A 27,996-nucleotide genomic window follows, 5' to 3' on the forward strand; every position below is an offset into this window, starting at 1 on the left:
CATTGCATTGAGCATTTCCTGCACAAGGGTTGGGATTGCATCTGTCTTGAGGAGGTTCATCTTTTGATGGGATAAAATTTAGATTAGCTTCCATTGAGCATGGGTTTTCTTGGATAAGGCAAGACGATACAATGAAAATTTTCAGCGAGAAATTTTGAAACAAGCTCAAGCTAAACCCATTCAAAGTCATATTATATATAAGCGAAAAATCCTTTCCTTGGTGTTTTTCGAGCTTATTTCAACTAATCGCTGAAAAATCGTCATGTATACAAGACAAAAGTGAAATTACATTTCGGTGAGATTGGATCGCATCGATCGAATGCGTTTCCAGTAAAGCCTTCAAGACAGGTACAAACAGGAATGTGGTTAACGACGCTGCATTGAGCTCGATACGCGCAAGAGCCAGGGCATGGATCGATACAATGGTTTCGCACACATGCTTTGTTACTTGGACACTCATTATTTAGAACACATTCGTGGTGGCAATTTGGTGGTGTTCCATAATAACTTGGCAAACAAGAGCATTGCGGATAGTCGCCAATTGCTTGGCATTGTGAGTACTGTCCGCATGGATTAGGATAGCATGGGTTGTGAGCCGGTTGTGCGACTGGTGTATCTCTTGGAGCTAAAATTTAGTATAGACGAGAGAGTAAATTGAGGATATATCGAATGAAAGGTAAAATGTTTTATCATTCACGGGGGAGAACATACGTGGTGGAATCGGGCTACAAATAGTGAATGGATTTCCTGTGTTACCATTTCTGCATGTACATATCGGGCTGTGGTTATTAACTCGGCATTCAGCATTCGTTCCGCAAACGTTTGATGCGCAAGGGCTAACGCATTTATAATTAACACAAGCTTTATCAAGTGGACACTCAGATGAAACAACACATTCTGGCCTGCAATTTGGAGAGCTTCCAATGAAACCAGGCGAGCATATGCAAATCGGCACTCCATTATTACTTCTGCATTGACTGTTCGCGCCACAAGGATTGCAGCCATGGCCGCACGGATTTTGTTGACATTCATCAACAACTTTCGCCGCTATTTATCCAAAGGGGGAAGTATTTTGGGTGATTTAAAATATGGGACAGATTAGCATCAATCAAATCGCAACAGAACGAAAATTAGGGGAAATTTTGTGATCGGTTAATTGTATTTGGAAAAGGAGAGACACCAAATTTCAAGACGAGACAAAATGAAAAAAAAATATTGTGATTATTCGTTAGTGAGTTGAATTAGACAGTTTGCATTTCGAGTTGTTATTGATTCGAAGGCGGACCAGTTATTTTTGAAACAGTGAGCTTTTCTGACGATTTGATTTCAAGATTGAGTTTCACATTTCGCAAGACTTACGTTCATGTTCAATAAAACGACAGTGACTATAAGGATCTCCCGTATAACCAATTCTACAGGTACACGATGCCAAGTGATTGACAACTCGGCATTCAGCGTTTTGAGTGCACACACCTGGGCATGGATCTTGGCATTTATTTCTAACACAGGCTCGGTTCGATGGGCAATCTGAGTTAACAACACACTCTGGCCGACAGCCTTCGTATGGATTGCCATAATAGTCAGGTAAACATTGACACGAGCCTGCACCGTTTTGTTCACGGCAAACAGCGTTCGCGGCACATGGGCTTGGGACGCAAGGATTCAATTGTTCTCGAATTGGATCGGCTGGAATTTAAGGATCAGTATTCAATTTTTCAAATTTCACAAAAATTTGGATTGGTTAATTCACGGAAAGCGAGTGAGTTGCGGTTGATTATTGTGGTGGTGGTTTTTAGGATTGGTTCACAGTTGCCATTAGAGAGTTTTAGGTTTGCTTCATTTAGACAAGATAAAAGAAGAGACTTTGAGACCCAATGTTGTTATTCATTACAAGTATCACGGATTTTTGTTTAAACATTTTTTTAGTTCAGATTGTGTTCAAGTATTTCATAACGGACAAAAAATGTCGTCGTAGTGAGAAATATTTTAGATTGTGCATTTGATTAAAATTGCACTTAAAATTTAAAAAAATCCACTTAAACCTAATATATACACATATCAGTCTTTTTTCTTTGGTTTTAAATCGGTGATGAGATCCGTTTCCTCATTTAAATTCCATAAGCGAAGCTTTTTTGAATTAAAATTGCATTTGAGTGCATTATTATTTGTACTGAAACTTCCCGCGTGAGAAGTGTTTCCGTTGTTTTAATAGAAGGCATTTCAGCGATGTTACGCGCAAGTGAATGAAAAAAAACGGGGTACTTACCTTGCACTGGAATCCGCACACAACCTTGGAATGGATCTCCGGTGTATTGATTATCACATGTACATGATGGCGTATGATTGATTACGGTGCACTGTGTATTGATACCACATGATCCTGGGCATGGATCAACACATTTTAGATTCATACAGGCCTGATGAGCTGGACACTCGGAGTTTATCGAACATTCTGGACGACAATTTGGCGGTGATCCCAGGTATGTTGGCAAACATGAACAGGCTGGACTTTCGTTGATGACCTTACACTCTGAATGGGGTCCGCATGGTGTCGGTATGCACGAATTGATAGGCTTATCAGGTGGTGGTGGAAGTGGTTCATAGCATCGAGTAAATGGATCACCAGTGAGGCGAGCTGCACAACTACAGATCGGTCTATGATTGATTACTTGGCATTCTGAAGAGAGGGGAAAAGCCACACAATTAATTCATGAATCATTTTCATAAAAGAATAAAATGAATAATTGCTTTAAAAACTCACCAGCATATTGACCGCACGTTCCGATGCAAGGATCAACACATTTTTGATTGACACAAGCTCTCTGTAAATCACATTCGGCTGTAACAACACATTCTGGCTTGCAGTTTGGTGGCGCACCAATCATATTTGATTGACAAGCGCACACAGCCACACCATTTGCAACACGGCAAACGGAATTCAATCCACCTGTTGGAAAATGAATGTGATTCAGTTTTGAAACATGTTATTAGAATTCGACAAAGATTCAAAATATTTGTTTTGACAAAATCGGACAATTATTTGGTTAAATTTCCTTTTCTCAAGTGCAAAGATTTTGTAATGAATTCAAATGAGTCACAATGACTTACATGGATTTGGATTGCAAAGATCTAGCGGTGTGTCATCGGGTCTTATTTTGCAAGCAACGAATGGATTGCCAGTAAATCCTGGTGGACAAGCGCAGCTTGGGATATGATTTGAAACATCGCAAATGGCTTGAGTTCCACATGTGCCTGGACATGGATCAACACATTTGTTATTGATGCACGCTTTGTTCGGGCTACATTCCGTGTTCATTGTGCATTCTGGTCGGCAACCGACATACGGATCACCATGATAATCCTTTACGCAAGTGCAAACAGCATTGTCGCACAAGGCATTGCTTCCGCATGGGTTTGGATCACATGGGCTATATGGTGGTGGACGTTCTTTTGGTGGTTCGTAGATTTCAATGCACTGTGTGAATGGATCGCCGGTAAAACCACTTCGGCATGTACAAATCGGAATATGATTTTGAATACGGCACTCTGAATTGAAGCCACATGATCCTTCGCATGGATTGCGACAACGTTCAGCAATACACGATTTATCTGACGGACAATCAGTATTGACCACACATTCGGGTCGGCAATTTGGCGGTGAGCCAAAGTAATTTGGTAAGCATGAGCATGATGGCCGATCATTGATCGGTCGACATTCCGCGAAATTTCCACATGGCGAAGGGAAACATGGGTGTGAGGCTGGTCTTGGAGCTGGTTCAACTTCTGGTGGTTTTGGATAACATCTAACGAATGGATCTCCAATCAAATTCGATGGGCAACTGCAAATCGGATTGTGATTGATTACTTGACAGTTTGCTCCGACGCCACACGTTCCAACACACGGGTTGGAGCATTTGAATTTATGGCACGCTTTGTTTGATGGGCACTCGGAGTTGGCTGTACATTCCGGTCGACAATTTGGTGGAGTTCCAATGTATTGATCGACACATGAACAAACCGCAACACCATTCACTTCATGGCATATGCTGTTGGGGCCACAAGGTGAGGGACGGCATACGTCAATTGGTACTTGTGGTACTGGTTCTTCATATCGTTGACAAGCTGTGAATGGATCACCGGTGAAACCATTGTGGCAAGTGCATGTTGGCACATGATTGACTGGTGCACATTCGGCATTCTGTCCGCACACGCCCGGGCATGGATCTCGGCATTTTTGATTTATGCAAGCCTTATCCGATGGACAATCCGATGCGAGCACACATTCTGGTCGACATCCTTCGTATGGATTTCCATGATAGCCTTCGATACAGCGACAAGCGCCAACATTATTGCGATGAATGCATTCAGCGTTCGATGCGCACGGGCTTGGTTCGCATGGATTGATTTCTTCGTGTTCTTGAATGATACACTGAACAAATGGATTGCCAGTATGACCAGTTGGACAAACACATGAAACGGTATGACTAATAACATGGCATTCGGCTCCCGTACCACATGATCCTTCGCACGGATTCTGGCACTTTTTATTTATACATGCCAATTGAGCTGGACAATCGGCATTGATCACACATTCTGGTCTGCAATTCGGTGGTTGTCCAATGTAACCGCTGATGCATTGACATGATGCGGTCTCACCAACTGCGTGGCATTTGCTGTTCGAACCACATGGATTGCATCGATCTTGGCATGGATCAGCCAAACATGGATTTACCCTTTCATGTGGCTCTTCGTCATGTCGTACGGGTGTACAACTTCGGAACGGATCTCCTGTTTCACCAGGTTTACAACTACAAATTGGCGAGTGATTGATCACTTCACATCTTGCATTTACGCCACAAGTTCCAATGCAGGGATTAATACATTTCTGATTGATACAGGCCTGCGTTGGTGCACATTCCGAAGAAACAACACATTCTGGACGACATTGTGGCGACGTACCAATGAATCCTGGTAAACATGAGCACACCGCATGATCGCTGACATCGCGACATCGACTGTTTGCCTGTTTAATGAAGATATGAAGGGAAATCAATGAGTATTTTGCTTTTAGAAATCAAACGAATTGACCAAAACAATTTTATATAATATTTTATTTGGTAATAATGGTTCAAAGTTTGAACAAGTTAAAATTACCCCGCATGGTGATGGATTGCAAACGTCGCCAATTGGCGGTGTTGGAACCACATCTGGATGGCAGTTTGTGAATGGATCTCCCGTGTATCCCTGTGGGCAAGTGCAAATTGGAATATGATTCACAACTTCGCATAAAGCATTCTGACCGCATGTTCCAACACATGGATTGATGCATTTATAGCGCAAACAAGCTCGATCTCGACTACATTCTGCATTATTCGTGCACTCCGGTCGGCATCCTTCGTATGGATTTCCTTGATATTCGGCAATACATCTACATTCATTGCCAATACATTCAGCATTTGGTCCACATGGCTGTTCACTGCAGAAATCTCTCTGTTCTGTAGGCGGTTCAACATGTACTATCGGTTTGCATTGCACGAATGGATCACCTTCATATCCATCATTACATGTACAGATCGGAACATGATTCAAGACATGGCAAGCTGAAAAGAAAACATTTAAATTTGACGAACATATATTAAAAATATGTTTATATATATACATGTCTCTGTGAAATATATGTCTTTACTTACTTGCTTCAAATCCACATGATCCAGGGCATGGATCTTTGCATCTTTGTTGAATACATGCCTGTTGACCGGGGCATTCGCTGTTAAGAACACATTCTGGCCGACAATTCGGTGGCATTCCAATGTAATTTTCCAAACATGAGCATGCTGGACTACCGGAGATCATTTGACACTTTGAATTGGGTCCACACGGCGACGGTGTGCATGTTGGTGGTGGTTCTGTTGGTATTGGTTCGATTTTCTGGATTCGCGTACATTGTTTGAATGGATCACCGGTGAAGCCGTTCGGACAAGCACAAATTGGATTGTGGTTGTTTGAGTGACAAACTGAGCCAATACCGCACGAATTCGGGCATGGATCAGCACATTTCTGATGGATGCAAGCTCTATCCGATGGACATTCACTATTTACAACACATTCTGGTCGACATTTTGGCGGTGTACCAATGAAACCAGATGCACAAGAGCACACAGCTTGTCCAGCATTATCACGGCAATTCGAGTTCGGTCCGCACGGTGATGGTGAACATGGGAATTTGCGTTCTTCGGGTCGTTTTGTTGGTATTTCTCGGCATTCCAAGAATGGATCCCCCGTTAAACCGTCCGGGCAAGTACAGGTTGGAATGTGATTTGCAACATGGCACAATGCGTATGTTCCGCAAATGCCAATGCAAGGATCAACGCACTTGTATCGAACACAAGCCGCTCGGCCATCACAATCTTCATTGATTTCACACTCACGATGACATCCGCGCTCCTTGTCGTATGGATTGCCCATATCGAAACCAGGCAAGCAATAACATGCACCGGCACCATTTCGTTCACGACACTCCGCATTAATTCCACACGGCGATGGTTGGCATGGCGTTGATTCCGGTTCAACTGGTACTATTTCATTGTGGAAAACACATTTATTAGTATCGAATTTACCCAACCAAACATTTTCATTGGCAATGAAAATGTAAAAAAATCTGCCTTCAAATATCGAAAAGTCCAAGCCAAAATTTAAAATAAAATATCAATTCCAATCCAGTGTAATAGAAAAAAAGGATTCCAAACTTTACATATTACATGCATTTTGTTGCAATTTGTTCTATCATTTTGTTCGGTTTATATTTACATGTGTTCTATATAGTACAAATTATCCGAAAATTGCTAAAATACCAAAAAAAAAAATTTGATTCAACAAATTACTTTAAATATTTACAGAGCAGATCTTTTTGCAGTGATGTCATACAAACCATTTTTTTGCTTTGTGATACTACACAATACCCATTTTGAAATTGTGTATTTACACATTACTAAACTAAAACGCTTAAAAACGTCAGCGAACGGTGTTATTTTACATTGATAATTTACATACACGTATTAAATTATTATTGTTTAGGAATTTAAAAATGGTTGGGTTAGCGATTTGATGGAATCAATCATTGTTCCAAACATTGAATTATATTGGTTAAAATGATGATAAACAATTATTGCCGTTCGTTGACGATATTTTAAGCTGTGCTCAATCGTATTCGAAAATTGAATATTTCGTTTTGATAGGTCAATCGGTTCAAATAGAATATTAATCATCGAATACGATCGCATTTTCTTAGGAGGGATATGTTTAGGGAAAAAATTACGTATTAAGGTTCTTACATGGAACAACGATTACTGTACATCGTGTAAATGCATCGCCTTCGTATCCAGAAATGCAATTACATTCAGCATTATGTTTAACTACATTACAAACGGCGTTTTCACCGCATTTGCCTATGCATGGATCGATGCAACGGTCATTTATACATGCTTTGTTGCTGGCACATTCTTCATTTGATGTGCATTCGGGCCGGCAATTTGGCGGCCGTCCTAAATAATTCGGTAAACATGAACAAGCGCCCTGATTTCCAATAACACGGCATTGCGAATTCGGTCCACATGGATTGTTTAAACAAGGGTTTAGATCATCTCTTTGAGTATAATTGGCTACAAAATGGAGAATTGGGGGAGTTATTCAAGGGAATTCACGTCAATTTTTAAATCAATCCGACTTTTTTTTCGACGAAAATGTGATTAAAGTTCTGCGTTTTAAGTTCTGTTTCTTTTATGGACAATTTCTAGGGTGATAGCTCGATGAAGAGGAAAGATTCTCAAAAGCACACATTTCTCAAAACTCTTTCGAAAGTGATCCTATTCGCAGAACTCTATTCACAAAATCGGAAATTGATTTGAGAAATTATACAAAGGACGGACAGGGTGGCTGACTGATCTTACTTTGGATTTGAATGCATTGTTCGAATGGGTTACCAGTGAAACCTTTGGAGCAGCTACAGATTGGATTATGGTTGACTACTTTGCAAATGGCATTATGGGCACACGTTCCGGGTGTACATGGATTGCCACATTTTTGATTATAGCATGCTTTATCTTGAGGACAGTCGGAACTAACAACACATTCGGCTCTACAATTTGGTGGCATTCCAATGTAGCCCGGTTGGCATGAGCACACTGGATGCTGATTCTTTTCATGGCAAATACTGTATGGTCCGCAGACATTGGGAGAACATATTTGAGGTGGAGTCGTTGCTATAAAGGATAATCATATTTACAAATTCCGGTTAGGCTCATCTCGTTTATACAATTTTTTTCTTCTCTTCTGAATTCGAGCCATTCAATTGAGCCGTTGTTATCAACAAGTCAAACCAATGATTTGAGGTAGCATAACGTTTGCGTTTTTCGTTCACATGTTACACATAAACCATGGAGAAAACGAAATGAGGGAATTTGAAGCTGCATCAAATCACAGCAATTTCAAGTTGAGACAAAAGTCGAATTTTGAAATGACGAAATTCAGAAGAGCACAATTTGGTTTTTGGTTCCAGAATTGGAAACTTACGGATTTCGATTGGAGTACAAGAGATAGCCGGATTTCCGGTGAAACCGTTATCACAGAAGCAATTTGGTGCATGATTTCGAACCGTACAAACTAAAAACAAACAAAGGAAATTTCAAATTCGTTTGCAAACGATGACGACGTCATCAACAACACGCTTGTGACGTGCGACTTACTCGCATTGACTGGGCAAACGCCGGGGCATGGATCTTTGCATTTATTATTTACGCAGGCTTTCGATTGATCACATTCGGAATTTTGTACACATTCTGGTCTACATCCAGTGTATGGATCTCCATAGTATTCTGGTAAGCAAGTGCATGAACCAACGTCATTCTGTTCTTTGCAAATGGCATTAGCTCCGCATGGCGAAGGTGAACATGGGCTCTTTGGTGGTAGCGATGGCACTGGGGAATTCAATTCGAACATTTTTTTTAGAATGTGATTATTCAATCGGTGATCGAAGAAAAATGACGAAAATATGATGTATTGAATAATTTTCATTCCGAAATGGGAAAATTTGTCGAAATAAGAAGCAGAAAAAGCAATGAATGAATAAATGTATAAAATAATAGTAGAGAGGAGTCTTACATTTAGGAATTTCTGTACAACCCGAGAATGGATCGCCAGTGAAACCATGATCACACTGACAGATAGAATTGTGATTTATAACCGTACAGAATGTATGTATACCACATGCACCCACACATGGGTCGCCACACCGCTCATTTATACATGCTAAATTGGCCGGGCATTCGGCCGAGTGAATGCACTCGGGTCGACAGTTTGGCGCCCGTCCAACGTAATTAGGTAAACATGAACATGCAGGCGTATCACCGACAGCGCGGCACTGACTAAACGGACCGCAGGGATTGTTGATACAAGGATTTCCGCTTGGTCTTGGTGTAACTACAGCTGTTGCTACAGTATATTCAGATAGAGAGAGAGAGAGTACAGAGGAGCAAAGAAAAATAGCAATTTACAAATAGAGTTCATCATGCAAATTTGAGAGCAGGAAAGGAACTAACAGCTTTTTATACTGCGTGAAAACAATCAATCAAATTTTATACTCTACACACTCAATACTAATTTGAGCTTTTGCTTAGATTGAATATTTTTCCAAAGTATAAATTGCTGCACGGGCATGCACTTACGTTGTACTACACAGCGAATGAAAGGATCACCAGTATAACCAGGCGAACATGAACAGATTGGATTGTGATTAACGACATGGCATCGGGCGTGTTGTCCACATGTGCCAATGCACGGATCAACACATTTACTATTTATACAGGCTCGATTCTGTGCACATTCGGCACTAATCATACATTCAGGTCGGCAATTTGGTGCACTGCCAATGAAACCTGGTAAACATGAGCAAACCACATGCTCGCTCACAACACGGCACTGACTATTCAAACCGCACGGGTTTGGTTGGCACAATTCGGTAACATCGTGGTGTTCTAATTGGGAATTCAAAAATTCGTTGTAATGAAAGAGTTCAAGCGAGAACATTTCCACTTGAAAGAGTTTCACAATGAGAGTGAGGAAGTGTGAAGAAAATGACGAAGAATATGCATAAAAATATGGTTATTTGATCAAAATTGGAGAATAATACTGAAATTTGGTTAACTCTTTCAAGTGAAAATTCCGAAGACGGTTCATTATTGGGACGATGTCTTACTAATTGGAGGTTGTTCTTCTCTATGGCATCCAGTCAATGGATTTCCTACGTAGCCAATCATACAATGGCAAGTTGGTACATGGTTAGCAACGCGACATTCAGCGTTCAATGCACATACACCGGGGCAGGGATCTTTGCATTTATTATTGAGACAAGCCAAATGGCTGGGGCAATCGCTGTTTATAACGCATTGTGGTCGACAACCACTGTATGGATCGCCGAAATATTCCGGCAAGCATTTGCATGCACCAGCACCGCTCTTCTCAATACATTCAGCGTTAGCACCGCATGGATTTGGTGCACAGGGATGTTGAACTTCGTCGCGAATGACTGTTGAAAATGAATGATAATTTGGTAAGAAATATTCGTTTTTTTTTTAAAGAAAAACGCAGACAAGGACAAACAAGCCATTAATTTTCACGCGCACAAGAAAAATATTCAATAAAATATCGCAACTGGTTAATCGATCAAGAATTTCATAAACAAATCTGTTTTTTTTTGCCCAGGTATCTAAAAAATTGGTTTTTGATATCGAGAAAAAAATAGTGTTTCCGAATTTTGAAGAGTAAATGCAGAAAAATTTGGAAAAGCAAAAGCCATGCATGGAGAACAAAGCATATTGAAGAAAAGGCTTAAGAAATAGTTAAAAATTATTAAAAGTGCATAGTCAACTTAACAAATTATGAACGAAAAGAATAAATATTTACACGAGCTACGGACTAAATATGTGCGATATATGTATACTAAATGCTAAATTTCAGTTTAAATACACGATTAGTAAGTAAGAAACGAAATACAAGAGTTAGACAAAAAGCTATTTGCATGCGCACTAAAACTAAAATTCTTACTTGGTATTGGATAACATCCAGAGAATGGATCACCCGTATAACCACTATCGCAAGTACATACAGGTGAGTGATTTAAAACGCTACAGTATGCTGAAATACCACAGCTGCCCGGACACGGATCATTACAGCGTTCGTTGATGCATGCTCGGTTTGCCGCACACTCCGAATTCGAAGTGCACTCGGGACGACAGTTTGGCGCGCGTCCAATGTAATTCGGCAAACATGAGCATACAGCGGTCGAACCAATTTCGCGACACTGTGAAAATGGTCCGCACGGATTTGGCACACATTTTGGCCGTTCCGGCTCAACATACACAGGTCGTTCTACATAGGTGTGTTTACATTTTGATAGATTGTAGACATTTGTATTTGTACAATAGAAAAAGAAATTGGAAAAAAGAAAGCAAAATACTTAAATAAAAACATGCTCTAAAATAGAAAAGCCGCAAAGCTAATAGAAATATATACAGCGTTTAACACGTTTGCATTGTGTTTGAAGTGCATTGTTTGAAAAGCGCGAAAACTGTGTGTGATTTTGCAAAAAAAAAAGTGTTCATCACTCAAAAAACGAAGAAAAAAAAACGGTGAAAACATCAAATCATGAACTATCGCTTCCAACACGCGATGGAGCTATTCAGAGAAAAAAAAACTTGCAACGCATCCCCAAACCAAATGCAAATGTGTGAAAGTGCCGGAGAAAGCTTACTCTCTTCAGGAGTGCATCGAACAAATGGATCACCCGTATAACCCAAAGGACAACTACAGATAGGATTGTGATTGATAGCATGACAACGAGCCTGATCACCGCACGGACAAGAAGCACAAGCATCGACGCACTTATGATTTATACACGCTCGATCGGGCAAACAATCGGAATTGATTGTACACTCGGGCCGGCAAGCTGGCGGACTGCCAATGTAATTTTCAAGACACGAACAAATCGCATGATCGTTTATCTCTTTACATTGACTGTAAGGTCCACACGGCGATGGGTGGCACAACTGAACCTCTGGCTTTTCAGGTACTAATTTGACAAAGGACAAACAACATTAGTCAATGGTGAAAACGAGAACCAACGAAGATCAATTTGAATGTGAAGCAAAAACGTACGTCTTGGAATTTCATAGCAACCAATCGATGGATTTCCAGTATATCCCGACGAACAAGTGCACAACGGCGAATGATTTACAACGAAACATTCAGCATTCGATGAACAAACTCCGACGCATGGATCAACACATTTTAGATTGAAACAAGATTTCGTCTTTGGACAATCGCTATTCATCACACATTCTGGCCGACATTCAACGTATGGATCACCATAATATTCTGGCAAACAAGTACATGCACCAGCGTTGTTTCGTTCATGGCACTCAGCATTGATTCCGCATGGACTGGCTTGACAAGCAGTCACCTCTGGCTCGTGATAAACTAAAACAATGGCAAGGCAACGTGAATTTCCAAATTCGAAACGACGAAAGGAGTAAATAACGAATGAACCATTTGGCACAGCAGAAGAAACCATAATGTAATTCAACCAGATGCAATTTTCCATTAGAAAGACGACATTGACTTTTTTTCTAATTCCCATTCCCCTACCAATAGCTTCTCTTGCCGTTCCAAACAAGTTCATTTGTTATTTTCAATTACTTGGAATCGGAGCGCAAGCGACGAATGGATCGCCAGTATACCCATCGGGGCATCGACAGATCGGTTGGTGATTATAAACATTGCAGGTGGCTTGAGATGAGCAAACACCAATACAAGGATCGACACAACGTTCATTTAAGCAAGCCAAATTTCGTGAACATTCCGAATTGGTAACACATTCAGGTCGACAATTTGGCGCTCTTCCGATATAATTTGGCAAGCATGAACATACGGGTGTTTCGCCGACTTCTCGGCACTGCGAATTGGGGCCGCACGGCGTTGGGACACAGCCAGCAATCGGCGTGATTGGTACAATTGGATGACCTAACAAACGATTTATAGAGGTTTTGAATTGCCATTCGACGTTGAGCGAATTTCGATTGTTCTTACGTATTTCTTCTTTGATACATCTAACAAATGGATCGCCACTGTAACCTAGCTCACAGCTACAAATTGCATTATGATTAACCACTTGACATCTTGCATTCAATCCACAAACTCCTTCGCATGGATTTTTGCATTTTTGATTGATGCACGATCTATCGAGAGCACATTCAGAACTGACCAAACATTCTGGACGACAATTTGGTGGTGCACCGATCATATCCGGTAAACAACTGCATACAGCGTGATTATCGAGCTCACGACATTGACTGTTAAAACCGCACGGCGTTGGCGAACAAGGCGTTTCGATTGGAGTGGCTTGAACTGGATTTTTGTATCAGAGACGAAGATTTTTCGATTAGAAGAGTGAACTGAAGGAAAACAGCGAAAGAGGGGAATAACTCTTTGAAATGATACTCAATCGACGAAGATATGGAAAAAGGCGAAAATCTCAAATTTTTCGATAAGAATTGAAGTTGAATTTATTTTGAAATAGTTCAAAAACCAATTGGTCTTCATCAGCCCAACGTCAATTGTGCATCATTTGCAAAGCAGTTATGCCTGTCTGAACGACATCTTACCCGGTGGCAAAGCACAAGCGACTAGCGGATTACCGATATAACCTTCAAGACAACTACAAATTGGCGAATGATTGATGATATGACAGAAGGCGAGCTCGCCACATGTTCCCGGACATGGATGTTGGCATTTGTTGTTTATGCAAGCACGATTCGATGGACATTCAGAATTTGAAACACATTCAGGTCGGCATTCAACATACGGATCACCATAATATTCAGGTACACATTTACATGACCCAACGTCATTGCGTTGTTCGCATAATGCATTAACTCCACAGGGTGATGGATGGCAAGGCTGAGATGGTTCTTCGTCTTATTGTTCAGGAATGTACAACAGAAGATGTGAGTAAAAATTGTTCAAAACGAAACCAACGCAGATATTGGAATAGATTCTTACATAGAATGATCTGACTACATCCGGTGAACGGGTCGCCAGTGAAACCACCGTTGCAAATGCAGTGCGCTCTGTGATATAGAACTGTGCAGTGAGCATTGGGCCCACAAGTTCCCTCACATGGATTTTTGCATTTGTCACATACGCAAGCCAACGTTGTTGAGCAGTCTTCATCCATGATACACTCTGGTCGGCAATTTGGTGGCCGACCGATGTAATTTGGCAAACACGAACAAACGGCTTGAGAATTATGAACTCTGCATACGGCATTTGGTCCACATATATTACCATCGCATGGATTTAGAACAGCAATTGGATAAACTGAGATCGTAGGAAATCGAATGTTATTTTACTGATCGAAAGAGTCAACGGATTCATAGGCAATTGAAAGATGCAACCATTATTTGCAAAATGAATCTTTTCTCTGGTGGCTTTTTGAACAAATAATTGAACTTTTCGAGTTCTCAACAATAAAACAATAAACTTTTCAGGACCATTATTTCCAAATCTAATACGAATCTAAATTTGAGGCTTTTTGGCTTTACATCAATACAAAAATTCCCGATTTATGTGCCAAAGATGGAAAAAATGTAGCATCTTTCAATTTTCTGAACGCGTGACTTACTCGGCTCTGGAATAGGGACACAACGAGTGAACGGATCACCGGTAAAACCCGGAGAACATGAACAAATTGGATTATGGTTCACAGCACGGCACATAGCGCTCAAACCGCAAATACCCGGACAAGGATCGACGCATTGTTGATTAATACAGGCTCTGTCAAATGGACATTGAGCGCTGATCATACATTCTGGATGACAATCCGGTGGTGCCCCCAAGTAACCAGCTAGACAAGAGCAAACTGGATGATTTTCAACAACATGACAATCGCTGTACAACCCACATGGTGATGGTACACATGGATTGTCTTTTGGTAACGGCAAATATGCTTTTGAATTGAAAAAAACAAACAAACAAACAAACAATTACGTATACCATTCAAATATCGCGTAGAAAAAAAAACACCCACGATGACCACGACTTACAATTATCTGGAATCGGATGGCAACCGAACAGAGCGTTTCCAGTATAGCCAGGGATGCAATAGCACATTGGAGCATGATTGACGACGGAACATTCGGCATTCATGCCGCACGCATTTTCACACGGATCGACACACTTGGCATTGATACAGGCAAAATTACATGGACAATCAAAGCTTTGTAAGCATTCCGGCTTGCAGCCAAAGTAAGGATCACCGAAATAGTCTTGCATGCAAGTACACGAACCAACACCATTATGTTCTCTACACACCGCGTTCGCGCCACATGGCGTACTCGAACACACATCCAGTGGCGTATACAAGACAACTACCGCACCAATAATAAGCAAGCACGAAATAGAAGTTGAAGAGAGTGGACAAAATATATATATAAAAGAAAAAGAAATAGAAAAAATAGGTGTGAAGAAAGAGCTATTTACACATGCAATACACTTAAAACTAAACTATAGATAACATGAGATCCTGTCTGTCTGATGATCTTGCGATTGCTATCTGAAAAGTTTGCTCATTTTTTTCATGCGGAAATATAAAATTTACAAAAGATTGCATTTATGCTAGAAATACTCGTTCGAGTTGAAAGTATGCACGAAATTCAATGATTCATCCAAGATAAGTCAATTTATTTGGAGCAATCACAAATGTATTTAAAATGAAAGCGATTGATTGTTTGTAGTTTCATTGAATTTTTTGCACACTTTCAAACACTCGATTCATCCCGTTTGATCAAGTAAATGGTGCGAAAATACAGTGAAAACAGGTGAAAAATCTATGATAATAAAAAACAGTTCAAAATATTTCCATTTAACTTTCTTTTTTTTTTGGAAAAATACCAACAAATAGCCCAAGAAAAAGGAAAAAATGTACTCACTTTGACGTGGAGTGCAACTTGCATATGGGTCACCTTCAAATCCTTCAATGCATGAGCAAATTGGTTGATGATTTTGCGTCGTACATCTTGCATTGAATCCGCACGAGCCGTAGCAAGGATCTTGACATTGCTGAGCAATACAAGCACGATTCGAAGGACACTCTTGATGAATCACACATTCGGGTCGGCAATTTGGTGGTGCACCAAGCATACCAAGGGCACATGAGCACACTGCACGACCTTCTACTACGTGACACTCTGAATTTGGACCACAAGCACCAGACAAACATGGATTTGTTTCTGGTGGTGTATCATATGCTGTGGAAATGTGATGTTGTGATTAGTTAATGTGAATAAAATAGTTTAATTTCCAAAAGGGAAATGATGCAATTCTTGTTTGGCGAATTTATGTTAATAAAAGCAAGAATTCGATTATTTTTTTCTCAAATATAAAATTAATGGTCTATCTCACGTCTCGGTATGCATTGTTCAAATGGATCTCCAATGAAGTCTCTTGGGCAGCCACAGATTGGATTGTGATTGATCACTCTACACTCTGCATTAAGACCGCACGTTCCTTCGCATGGATCTCTGCACTTTTGATTAATACAGGCCTCGTGTTGAAGACATTCGCTGCTGGTAACACATTCCGGTCGACAATTTGGTGGATTACCCACAAAATCTGATTGGCACGAGCATGTTGGACGTTCACCAATGACACGACAAATGCTATGGCTTCCGCATGGGCTGGGCTCGCATGGATTCGGTGGTATATCAGCTATTGAAGAACAAAAAATTTTGTTTGAAAAAAGTTCATCTTCTATATCCCGTGTGCAAATAAAGTGACTGACAGTCATTCAGTTGTATGTAGCTGCAAATAACTAAAACTGGCTAAGTTGATTGAATTCAAGAATGTTGTATAGAAACAATCACTTTTAGTTATTCTTTCAGCCAGCCGTCTAATTTCGGACTTTTTGGCTACTAGATGACTATAACTGAAGTTGACTACAGTCGAATATTTTGTTCGAGATAATCACTTTTAGTTACTGATAGTCAGCCAAAAAGTCCGAAATTAGACGGCTGGCTAGTCAGTCACAAATATTTCACACGGGATGCATATGTTTAATTTCCATACGAAAATAATGGAAAACAAATTGAATAAAAATCAAAATTTAAAAAAAAATACTTACGTTTCCGTGGAATTACTCTGCAACCGGTAAATGGATTACCTTCATAGTTTCTTGGGCATGTACAAACTGGAACGTGATTGACAACGCTACACTCAGCCGAAGGACCACAAACACCTGGGCATGGATCTCTGCAATGCTGTCGGATGCAAGCCATTCCACTGGCACAATCGGAATTGTATACACATTCCGGTCGGCATCCGGCACCGTAAGCATCTCCAATGTATGGTGGAATACAACTACATTTGCCGATGCCATTTTCCACGGTACAAATTGAATTTTCTCCGCATCGCGATGGGAAACATGGATCAAGTGGAATTCTTTCGACGGATTCTAATGTACATCCGGTGAAAGCATCACCTCTGAAGCCTGGCAAACAGTTACAGAACGCTGAATGAGCAACGACATGGCATTCAGCGTTTGCTCCGCATGTGTTTGCGCATGGATTTTCGCATCGTTCTCTGATGCAAGCCTTGTCATGAGGACAGTCATTATTCAATACACACTGCGGACGACAGTATGGCGGATGGCCGGTGTAATTTTCAACGCACGAGCAAACTGGATGGCCTTGTTTCACTTGGCAAATCGAGAATGGGCCACACGGCGATGGTGAACACGGGTGTCGTGGTTCTGGCACCTCTTCAATCCGAACTAAATGGCACGATTCAAATGGATTTCCGGTTTCGCCCGGAGCACAACTACAAATTGGATTGTGATTGATTACTTCGCAACGTGCTCCAACACCGCAAACTCCACCAACGCATGGATTGACACACTTCAAGTTAACGCATGCTTTGTTCGATGGACATTCAGAATGACTGACGCATTCTGGTGTACAAGCTGGTGCATTGCCTCTGTAGCCAGGCAAACATGAACAAACCGCACCATGACCAGTTGGTGAAATCAAGCAACGACTGTTGGGGCCGCACGGCGATGGATCACACAGATTCAATGGCGGACGGCTATCATCGATGGGTATCTGCGGTCGAATGTATGGTGTACACGATACGAGCGCATCTCCGGTATGATCTTCTGGGCAGAAACAAACTGCAGCATGATTCACAACTTGGCATAAAGCACCTCTGCCGCATGCATGCTCGCAAGGATTGACGCATTTTTGACCTTCACACGATCGATCCAATGGACAGTCTGGATTTACAACACATTCTGGTCGGCATCCCATCAATGGATCACCGAAATAACCTCTCTGGCAAACACAAGCGAGGATCCCGTTATGTTCTCTGCACTCGGTGTTCGGTCCACATTGGGTTGAATCGCAGCTAGCTGGCACATGTGGAATCGGTTGAATTGACACTGAACAATGTTCAAATGGGTTGCCATAAAGTCCTTGTGGGCACGAGCAAATTGGATTATGATTCACAACTGTGCAAATGGCATTTTGTCCGCATGTTCCAACACACGGATCCAAACAACGTTGATTGATACAAGCTCGACTGAATCCACAATCGCTGTTTGACAAACACTCCGGTCGACATCCAGGATTGTTGTATCCATCTACATTTGAACATACATCACAGACGGCTACGTTGCCATATACATGACATACGCTTTCCGGCGAACATGGTGATGGCACACATGGATTGGCAGTGACATTTCTCAATGGTTGACTTGGTAAGCAGTGAATAAAAGCATCGCCCATGAAACCATCTCGGCAGTAACAGTTTGCAGTGTGATCGTAGACACGACACTCAGCGTTGACACCGCACGTTGATGCCTGGCATGGATTCTCACAGTGTTTGTTGATACAAGCCTTCTGAGCCGGACAATCTGAATTGATTACACACTCAGCATGGCATCCAGTTTGTGGATCTCCAATGTAATCGGGTAGGCATGAGCAAACAGCTCTATCATTCAATACACTACACTGTGCTCCCACACCACACGGAGATGGCCAGCAAGGTGATTTCTTTGGTTCCTCATCTTGCACATAACATCTAACTAGTGGATCACCTTCTAAACCATTATCACAATAGCATACTGGATGGTGTCTCTCAACTTTGCAACTTGCGCCGATTCCGCATGATCCTGGGCATGGGTCGTGACATCTGAATCCTAAGCAAGCATGGAATTCAGAACAATCACTGTCGGCATGACATTCGTAGCCGTGGCATCCTTCAGTTGTTGGATCACCTATAGCAATAAATGAATTGAATTGTGAATTATTAAAGAGGGACTTTCGATCAACACATCAAAACAAATTATTGATATTTAAATCCTTAATCGAATCTTAATTGGTTATAATTGGAACTGAAACCAAATTGTAACGAATCATAATCCAAATCAATGATCCAAATAAAATGACATAAATTGTCTGTCAGTAAAAGTGATTTTACTCATTAGAAGTTTTCAGATTATTTTTTTACCTGCTTATTGTCTTTATGAAATAAATGGAAGAGATAATCAATGCAAAATGAAAAACGATTGCAAGTAAAAGATTCTCTTTTCTCTCTTACCTCCCATTCCAGGTGGACAGTAGCAAATTGGTTCACCGTTCTCTTGAATGAGACAGAGACCGTTTGGAGCACATGGATTTGGTTCGCAAACCGATCGTGGTGGCTCATGACAACCACTGTATGCATCTCCAGTGAATCCGGCGCGACAGAAGCACTGTTCACGACCATTTGCAACGTAACAATCGGCATTTGCTGTTTTGATGGAAAATATAATTTTTTGTCATTGCAGTTTTAATTCGAAGTGAAATGTTTTTTTTTCATTTCTCAAGTAATTATAATAGTCAAAATATTACTTACGTCCACATACTCCTGGTTTGCACAGTTCTTTAACAATAACTGGTGGTTTACATTGTTTGAATGGATTTCCAATTGTTCCTTCTGGGCAATAGCAAACTGGGTTTCGTGCAACATCGCAAGAAGCTCCAAAACCACAAGGGAATGGTTCGCAAGCGCTCTTCGGCTCAACGCATCCACGAATTGTGTTCGGGCTTTCGATATAACCTGGTAAACATGTGCATTTAGCGACTCCATTCGCCAAACGAGTACATTGTGTATTTGGTCCGCATGATGAGACTGAGCAAGCATCTTTTGGTGGTTGACATGGCACAGCTGGTGGACTTCCTTCAAATTCTGGCAAACAGAAGCAAACTGGAGTATCATTGACAACACGACATCCACTGTTTTCACCACAGACATTTGGATGGCATTCATCACCTTCTGGAACTATTAACAGAAACAATTTCTAGCGATTAGTTCACATGAAAATAATATTTAAATGAATGCAAAATACATTCCACACGTATACGTACTGCAATTTTTGAATGGATTTCCAGTGAGACCCTTTGGACAGAAGCAAATTGGATTTCCTCGATCCAATTCGCACATGGCGTTCAATCCACATGGGTTCGGTTCGCATGCATTCGATGGTGGATTACAACCAATTCTTGGATCGCCTGAGTATCCGTTTGGACATTTGCAAATTGGTCGATGGTTCACAACTTCGCACAGAGCCGAAATACCGCACTGGCATGGTGAACCACATTGACCGTTGACACATGCTTCGCTCGATGCACATTCGGAATCGGTTCGGCAACCTTGAAGTCTGGTACATTCGATGTATGCATTTCCAATGAAACCATTTCGGCACGTACACTCAATGCCATGATTTACTGGCGTACATTCGGCATTATCACCGCACGAATCGACTGTGCAAGGGTTGATACAACGTCTATTCAATCGATCGCATAATTTGTTTGGTGGACAGTCTTCGTTGTATTGACAAATCGGTTGATATCCATAAACTGGCGCAAAAAGAAAATCATTTGAAATTTGATTTTAATAAATTTCGGAAATATTTTGAATATTATTATTCGTGAAAATTATTCAAACATTTTTATCGATTATAATGACGCTAGTGCCCGAATGCAAAATGAGGAATGTGTTGTCATTTGCAAAAACTCACCCGGTTCGCATGAAACATAGCCATTGCCAGCAAATCCTTCGATGCAACTGCAATCGCTGCCGTGGTTCACATTGACACAGGCTGCGTTTGGTGCGCATGGGTTGCGAACTTCGCACGGATGGCGACAAGCTCCATCGATGCATGCTTCAGCTAGAGAACAATCTTCGTTGCGTGTGCATTGGACTGTGCGTGCGTTTTTGGGGGATTTGTTTGATTGTTTTTTTTTATTTTTTCAGGTGCGAATGTGAAAGAAAAAACAAGACATTTTGATATGCAATCGGTGTTATTTACAAAAAAATTCAATTTATGGTACAATGTGTAGAATGGTGGAATTGTGTCAAAAATAAAATGTGGAGAAAATATAGGTCAACAATTGTACGCCTTGTTGATTGAATCCAGTGATGAATAAACCAATAGCAAAATGTATACAAAATGAACGGAAAAAAAACTATTCAGCAAAAATTTACAAAACAACAACCCCGAATCGATTTGAAGAAAAAAATTCTAGTCGATTTGCAGAAATTATATACGCAATAACAGTATATAATAATTTTTTGAAAGCCCTTTCGAAAGCTAGAAAAAAAATGGCACTTAATAATGACAATTGTATGATATAAATTATCTTAACCATAAAAAATATCCCCATCTTGAGAGAAATTTGATCGATAATTCCTTGAAATCATTACATCTAAGATACAACTTAAGCAGAAATAAGCACTAAGAATATAAATTAATTTAAGCAAATCGGCCGAAAAATATTTGTCAGTTCAAATTAGAATTATTAATTTGAATTTTGTTTACAAAGCAAAGAGTTTTTAAGCATAGTAGCAGCAAAGTAATAGTAGCAGAAGCAGATTACAGCAAAAGTTTTACATAGAAGGTTTTAATAGATTTTTCTTTCATATATATGATTTAATGACAGATGTGATAGCATGATCAATTGATAATTATTTGCACATGTACCTTTGACGCAATCGTCACTGGTTTTAGTAACGTTACCGTTAGTTTCACACAATCGTACACAATGTTTTTTAACACAGAATTCATTGGTTGCGCAGTCCTTTCTAGTTTTGCACAATTTTCTTGCCGTTTGTGATACGCTCACAATAGTGGTGGTGATATTCTTGCCTTCGGTTACGGTTAGTATTTGGTTAGTGGTTGTTTCCATGGGTTTGGTCGTATTCGAAATGCGTCCAACATCAACTGATGTGGTTTCGACGCTGGTCGATTCCGTTACAATTCCTACTCCTCTAGTCGTTTTCTCGGTTGATTCTGTGGGCAATGTGGTGTCTTCAGTGATCGAACTATCAGTCATTGTACTGATTAATGTGGTTAAATCATCCACTGAAGTTGTTATGTCCGTGACATTATCATTAAGTCGTGGATTTTTGCCCAATGGATTAAATGTGGTCGTTTCACCACTTTCTTCGACGGTTGTCGTTTGGAAGGGAGCTTTTCCTTGACTTGGGAATCTCGGTGTGGTAGTTTTCGTAGTGGTTACTTCATCAATTCCCTCAATTCCCTCAATTGTTGTTCCAGTTGGTGATTTTTTCGTCGTATTTTGAACGTATTTCGGAGTAGTTGGCTCTTGCGTTGTTTTTTCTTCAATTCCTTCGGTTGTTGTTCGTGTCGATGGTTTTCTTCCGTATTTCTTTGTCGTCGTTTCTTGTATTGTTGTTGTTTCATCGCTTCGTTCGGTCGTAGTCCGAGTTGATGGTTTTGTTCCGTATTTCTTCGTTGTCGTTTCTTGCGTTGTTGTTTCATCGCTTCGGTCGGTCGTAGTCCGGGTTGGTGGTTTTCTTGTGTATTTCGACGGCGTGGTTACTGGCGCTTGTGTGATTGGCACTTGTGTCGTCACATCTTCACCTCCTTCAATTGTTGTGGTTTCCGTTGGCACTTTTGTCGTGTCTTTTTCCGTTTGTTTCGGTGTCGTTGTTCTAAACGGTGGTTTTCGTGTTGCTTTGCTTGGAACTCTTGTGTTATTCGTTTTGCTAGTACTTAAAGTAGGTGTGATTGGAGTTTTCTGTGTGCTAGTTGTTAGCCTAGTCGCATTTTCAGCTGAATATTCACACAAAGTAAATGGGTTTTAAGTTTTTCATAAAACATGAACATTAAAATTTATATTATTGAACGATTAACAAAACAAAAACAAATATGGAAATGATATGTACAAAATCAGTGCAAACACTTTAGGGTTAGACATTAAATGTGTATCGATAAATACTACAATATATACACTGTCTTCACATGAAATGGAGAACAACATGCATAGCTCTTTTTTTCATTCTGAACAAACAAAAAAATCTTGAATTTTATCAACACGTGATGGGAGTTGGTGGGGGATATTTGAATTTAAACTGATTGCAATTTTTGTATAATTCAATTGATATGAATTGGTGCCAAACAAAAAACAATTTTTCACCCAACAAATAAATAAATGCTTGAAACGTTCATTGCGACTTGCAAGTGTTTTTGATGAATTTTGCCATCCTTTTTTGTGTTTATTTACACTAACCCTATTTCAAATTGAATGAAAACACGCGATCGCGTGTTCGATGAACAAATCCCTAATTCCTCGATGAAATTTATTATCAAAATTGAATTGAATTGAAACACAATAGAACTGCTGCACCTGTCAATGAATGATCGAAATTACCTTTAACGCATGCGCCAGTGACTGCATCACAAACGCCTCCCGAGCAATGGCTACAATCGTATGGATCACGTCCTGTAAAATTATGATGATGTCGTTCAATCCATGTGCATTTTTTTTTGGTTCAAAATGTGCATTGTTTCGAGAGATAGAAAAATACCAGAGAAATCCCTTGAGAGAAAGAATTTCGAACTCAATCCCCAAAGAAACTTACCTGTATGAACGCAGACCGGTTGATGGTTATCCACATGGCAATCTTGATTTGGCGCGCATTGATGATATGCACACGGATCAACGCACAATGAATTGATGCATGCCTTTTGATGTGGACATTCGACGCTTGATTTGCAACCAATTTCTGGAAAATTTACATCAAAAATGCAATTAATTTCGATTCGAAAATGAATGTATTCAGCAAAAATGAAATTAGCTGCATAATAGTCAAATTACAATCCGAAGTATCGGAATTGCAAATAACGCAGTTTTTAGCGTTATTTTTGTTTGATTTTTTTCTGTTGTTGTTGTTAAATTTAAAAGGTCGACTCGCTGTTTGTGCCAATTTTAGTTTGGCGGTTTAGTTGTCAGAGAAGAGAGTCTTATTATTATTTGTTCAGTCAAATAGTTCTATTATTTACAATAATACAGACTGGTAGTGTTCCTTTACATGTCTACACAAAATCTCGCTAAATACACGCTACTATTTACAGTTTTTTTTGGGTATATGAATATAATACAAGTACCGCTACGAGAAAAAAATGCATTCGATAGTGATAAATAAAATACCATGAAATATGTGCGATTTATGTACAAAGCTACAAAGTTACCATCACCAAAAAGCCATAGGTTTGCATGAATTTTTTTTGTACACCAACACCAAAAAAGTTTGAACAATTTCACGGTATAAAACAAAATCATCCATCGCAGTGATATATATATATATATACATTTTGTGACTTACCTCCATTTAACCTAACCCTAATGTATGTATATATAAAATATATATGGACATTTGCAGTATCGTTTTTTTCGTCCATCATGCGCAATATCGAATGAAGATCCGATCCGAAGAATTAAGGAAAGAAAAATTCTACAAAGTATGGTCGAGATCAGAGTGACAGAGTTTTAGAAAAAAAACTTCACTAAAACATGCGGACCGCAGCTGATTTGCTGCGGTTAGTGTCTATTTTGGTTCAGTTTGGTTGTTCGTTGATCATTTGCTGAATTTATTTAAATATTGTTTGTTGGCAAAAGAAAGGAAAGCGAATATAATTGCTGTCGAATAAAAAGAATGAATCAAATAAATGCCGAGAAAATAAACAAATAGAGATGACATTTTCACCCTAAAATGAGAAGCGCAAAGTGTGCCACAGTGTTCATTCCAACTATAAGAATAAATATATAGTTTTGTTTTTATTTGACTCTCAGAAGTTGAGAAACTGTTTCGTTCAATTCCATTGAATGGCTAAGATATATATAAAAAAAACCAGAGATGCAATGAAGACAAAATAAAGAAGAATGATATTGGCTCAAACTGATGATTCACATGGTTTTACGTCAGTGGGCTGTTTCATGTGAGGGGGCCTTTGGAATTATCATCAGCTGATAAAATAGCATACAGGCAAATACCAAGAAGAGATTCCAGATTGATTTTTTTTTGTTTGCTTGATTTCTAAGACGCATTTTTCTAAAGAAGTTTTGTGAAGTTTTTTATGCAACTAGTAAATGAACACATGTCCTGTTGTTTTCTTTTTACCTGGATTCGATTTGCATTCTTTTATTGACGTCGAATTTTGGGCAATTTCATCACACTGGCAACGGATTTCGTGATTGGTCGTAATGCATGGGACATTTGGAATACAGGGATTATAGACGGAGCATGGATCAACACATTCGAAATTGATACACATTTCCGTATCGGTACAATTAGTATTATGCGTACAAGATTGATTGAACGACGGCGACGTTAAATTGTAAATTGGTGTGGTTGTTTCGTCGATGCTTATCGTTTCGTTTGTAACGGGTGTTGTTGTATCAAATCGTTGTGGGGTAAAGGTAGTAAAATCACTAGTTGTCATTTTTTCACTTGTAATAATTGTGGTCCACGTCTTTGGATCAGTGAATGGGTTAATAGTTGTTCCCATAGTGTCCGGTACTTTTGTCGAATAGTTTGGTTTGCTTTCCGTCGTTTCATCACATGGAGTGGTCATTTCAGTAGTGAACGATCTGATATAATCGTCCGTAGCTGCTTGAGCCGCTTCGGTCATTATTTCATGAACAAATTGCTCCGTTGTAAGTGTCGTAAATTCATTGCTCGTCTGCGTTGTCGAATCAGTAAACATTGGGTTTTCGGTCATTTTTCGATGTTGACTTTCGTCACCAGAATAACGGAAATCTTTCATTGTCGTCGTCACAATATTTTCCGTACTTTCAATTTCACTTGAGCCTGTTGAGGTGCTCAAATGATCATCGAAACCTTCGTTTTCGTGACGCAATGAAGGAATTAAGCTTCGATTTGTGCCTGAACTTGGTTCAGTCACTGAACTTTCTGTTGTTGTTACGTCATAAGCAAAAGATTTAGTCTCTTTTGGCAATGTCATATTTTCTTGAGTCAAATCTTTGTTTGTTGTCGTTTGTGAAGCCAAAGTCGTCATACGTTCTGTCATTGGAGTATTATAGAACAGATCTTTTGGCTGTTTCGTTGATTCTGATAACGTCTGTTCAGGATGAGGCTTAGTTGTCTCTTGAGACTTCGAAGTGGTAATTGGAATTTTGGTAGCAGATTTCTCATCAATGACTAAATGCTTTGTTGAAGATTCTACCTCAGAACTCATTGTAGTGGTAATTATTGGAGATGAAGTAACTACACTTGAAGTTTCATGACCACGTTCAGTGACAAGTGAATCTGGTAGACCTCCCCTGGGAATGACGGTAGTGTCAATACCGCTAATCATAGTTGATTTCGTAATGGAAGATGGAGTTGTGACACCATCCGTAGTTTGACTACTAGAAACTGTTGTAAAACTATCATCAATTCCACGCATTGACATTGTTGTTTCATGATCGATTGATTGAGTTGTAGTGGAAAATTTGTCTTCACTTGGAATAGTCGTTGTTACCATTGAACTAGAACTGCTCGTTTCTAACTGTTCAGTGGTTGTATCAACATATTTTGTTGTTCTTCCACTCTCTGTTGGAGCAAATGAACTACTTTCAGTTGTAAAATCATTCTCTTTTTGTGATACAGTCTCACTTTCGATAGACTGTGTGGTCGAGTGCAGTTTTTCATCACTCACAGGAGTTGTTGTTTCAGATGCAGAACCACTTGATGTGAATTGTTCTGTGGTTCTTTCAACAGATTTAATCGTTTGACCACTCTCCTTTGGAATAATTGAGCTTCGCTCAGTATCAAACGGCTTTTCTGTTGGCAATAAAGTGGTTTCGTGAACGGAATACTGAGTGCTGTGAGACAATATATCTTCACCAGAAGTTGTGGTGGTATCGATAAATTTAGTGGTTCTTTCATTGGGAGCGAATGAGCTGTGCTCTGAAGTAAACGATCTCTCGGTTGGCAGTATTGTAGTTTCATGATCAATAGATTGAGTGATTGGAGATGTTCTTTCTTCACTTGAAAGAGTTGTTGCTTTCGGAATGTGAGTGCTCGTTTCGAACTGTTCCGTGGTTGTATCGAAATATTTAGTCGTTTCGACACTTTCAGTCGGACTGAAGGAGCTATGTTCAGTAGCAAGTGATTTCTCCGTTGGTAGCATAGTCGTTTCATGATCGATAATTTGAGTTGTATAATGTGTTTTCTTTTCTAAAGTGGATTGGGTTGCGACACCATCTGTAGATTGACTACTAGGCACAGTCGTGATTCCGTCATCAATTTCACGCATTGACATTGTTGTTTCATGATCAACTGACTGTGTCGATTTTGACAATTTTTCTTCACTGGAAAGAGTCGTCTCCTTTGGACCAGAGGTACTCATTGAAAATTGTTCAGTTTTGGTATCGAAATATTTCGTTGTTCTTCCACTCTCTGTTGGTGCAAACGAGCTATGCTCTGTGGCAAATGGCTTTTCTGTTGGCAACAATGTGGTTTCATGATCAACAGATTGAGTAGACGACGAAACGTTTAAATCGCTTGAAAGAGTGGTTTCTTTCGAAACAAGAGTACTAGTTCTAA

The 27,996-nt window shown here is 39.9% G+C and overlaps 2 protein-coding genes across 3 annotated transcripts in view; both read right to left on the minus strand.

Annotated features, from left to right (window-relative positions):
• LOC129569614 (uncharacterized) overlaps positions 1-27,996 on the minus strand; it is a 154,062-nt gene that overhangs the window by 47,160 nt on the left and 78,906 nt on the right. For both annotated transcript variants that reach the window (XM_055448652.1, XM_055448651.1), the window contains 31 exons: positions 24,028-24,171; positions 23,817-23,888; positions 22,124-23,218; positions 21,161-21,343; positions 20,508-20,999; positions 19,996-20,421; positions 19,699-19,890; positions 17,228-19,375; positions 16,510-16,815; positions 16,038-16,355; positions 15,153-15,476; positions 14,732-15,055; positions 14,110-14,427; positions 13,713-14,024; positions 13,138-13,455; positions 12,748-13,071; positions 12,208-12,528; positions 11,804-12,121; positions 11,098-11,421; positions 10,250-10,579; positions 9,720-10,028; positions 9,157-9,486; positions 8,742-8,972; positions 8,569-8,658; positions 7,947-8,258; positions 7,332-7,658; positions 5,691-6,575; positions 5,155-5,600; positions 3,109-5,023; positions 2,762-2,947; positions 2,267-2,677 (listed from right to left, as the gene is read on the minus strand). In XM_055448652.1, coding sequence (XP_055304627.1) covers positions 2,267-2,677; positions 2,762-2,947; positions 3,109-5,023; positions 5,155-5,600; positions 5,691-6,575; positions 7,332-7,658; positions 7,947-8,258; positions 8,569-8,658; positions 8,742-8,972; positions 9,157-9,486; positions 9,720-10,028; positions 10,250-10,579; positions 11,098-11,421; positions 11,804-12,121; positions 12,208-12,528; positions 12,748-13,071; positions 13,138-13,455; positions 13,713-14,024; positions 14,110-14,427; positions 14,732-15,055; positions 15,153-15,476; positions 16,038-16,355; positions 16,510-16,815; positions 17,228-19,375; positions 19,699-19,890; positions 19,996-20,421; positions 20,508-20,999; positions 21,161-21,343; positions 22,124-23,218; positions 23,817-23,888; positions 24,028-24,171 — 14,031 coding nt within the window. The remainder of the gene's footprint in view (positions 1-2,266; positions 2,678-2,761; positions 2,948-3,108; positions 5,024-5,154; positions 5,601-5,690; positions 6,576-7,331; positions 7,659-7,946; positions 8,259-8,568; positions 8,659-8,741; positions 8,973-9,156; positions 9,487-9,719; positions 10,029-10,249; positions 10,580-11,097; positions 11,422-11,803; positions 12,122-12,207; positions 12,529-12,747; positions 13,072-13,137; positions 13,456-13,712; positions 14,025-14,109; positions 14,428-14,731; positions 15,056-15,152; positions 15,477-16,037; positions 16,356-16,509; positions 16,816-17,227; positions 19,376-19,698; positions 19,891-19,995; positions 20,422-20,507; positions 21,000-21,160; positions 21,344-22,123; positions 23,219-23,816; positions 23,889-24,027; positions 24,172-27,996) is intronic.
• On the minus strand, positions 25,376-27,948 carry LOC129569615 (mucin-2-like). Its single transcript, XM_055448653.1, has 2 exons — positions 25,567-27,948; positions 25,376-25,497 (listed from the first exon to the last, which is right to left on the minus strand). The coding sequence occupies exons 1-2, from the start codon at positions 27,797-27,799 to the stop codon at positions 25,409-25,411; spliced, it is 2,322 nt and encodes a 773-aa protein (XP_055304628.1). The 5' UTR covers positions 27,800-27,948; the 3' UTR covers positions 25,376-25,408.

The sequence above is a fragment of the Sitodiplosis mosellana genome, unplaced genomic scaffold (assembly GCF_009176505.1).
Source record: "Sitodiplosis mosellana isolate CC-2019 unplaced genomic scaffold, AAFC_SMos_1.0 Smas_scaffold_38, whole genome shotgun sequence".
Classification (NCBI taxonomy): Eukaryota; Metazoa; Arthropoda; class Insecta; order Diptera; family Cecidomyiidae; genus Sitodiplosis; species Sitodiplosis mosellana.

Bases quoted from the DNA above. Each gene is read 5' to 3' on its own strand.
- LOC129569615 (XM_055448653.1), bottom strand. From the start codon at position 27,799: ATGAGTACCTCTGGTCCAAAGGAGACGACTCTTTCCAGTGAAGAAAAA. The intron at 25,498-25,566 runs GTAAAAAGAAAA...AAACTTCTTTAG, and splicing joins AGAATGCAAATCGAATCCAG to AAAAATGCGTCTTAGAAATC.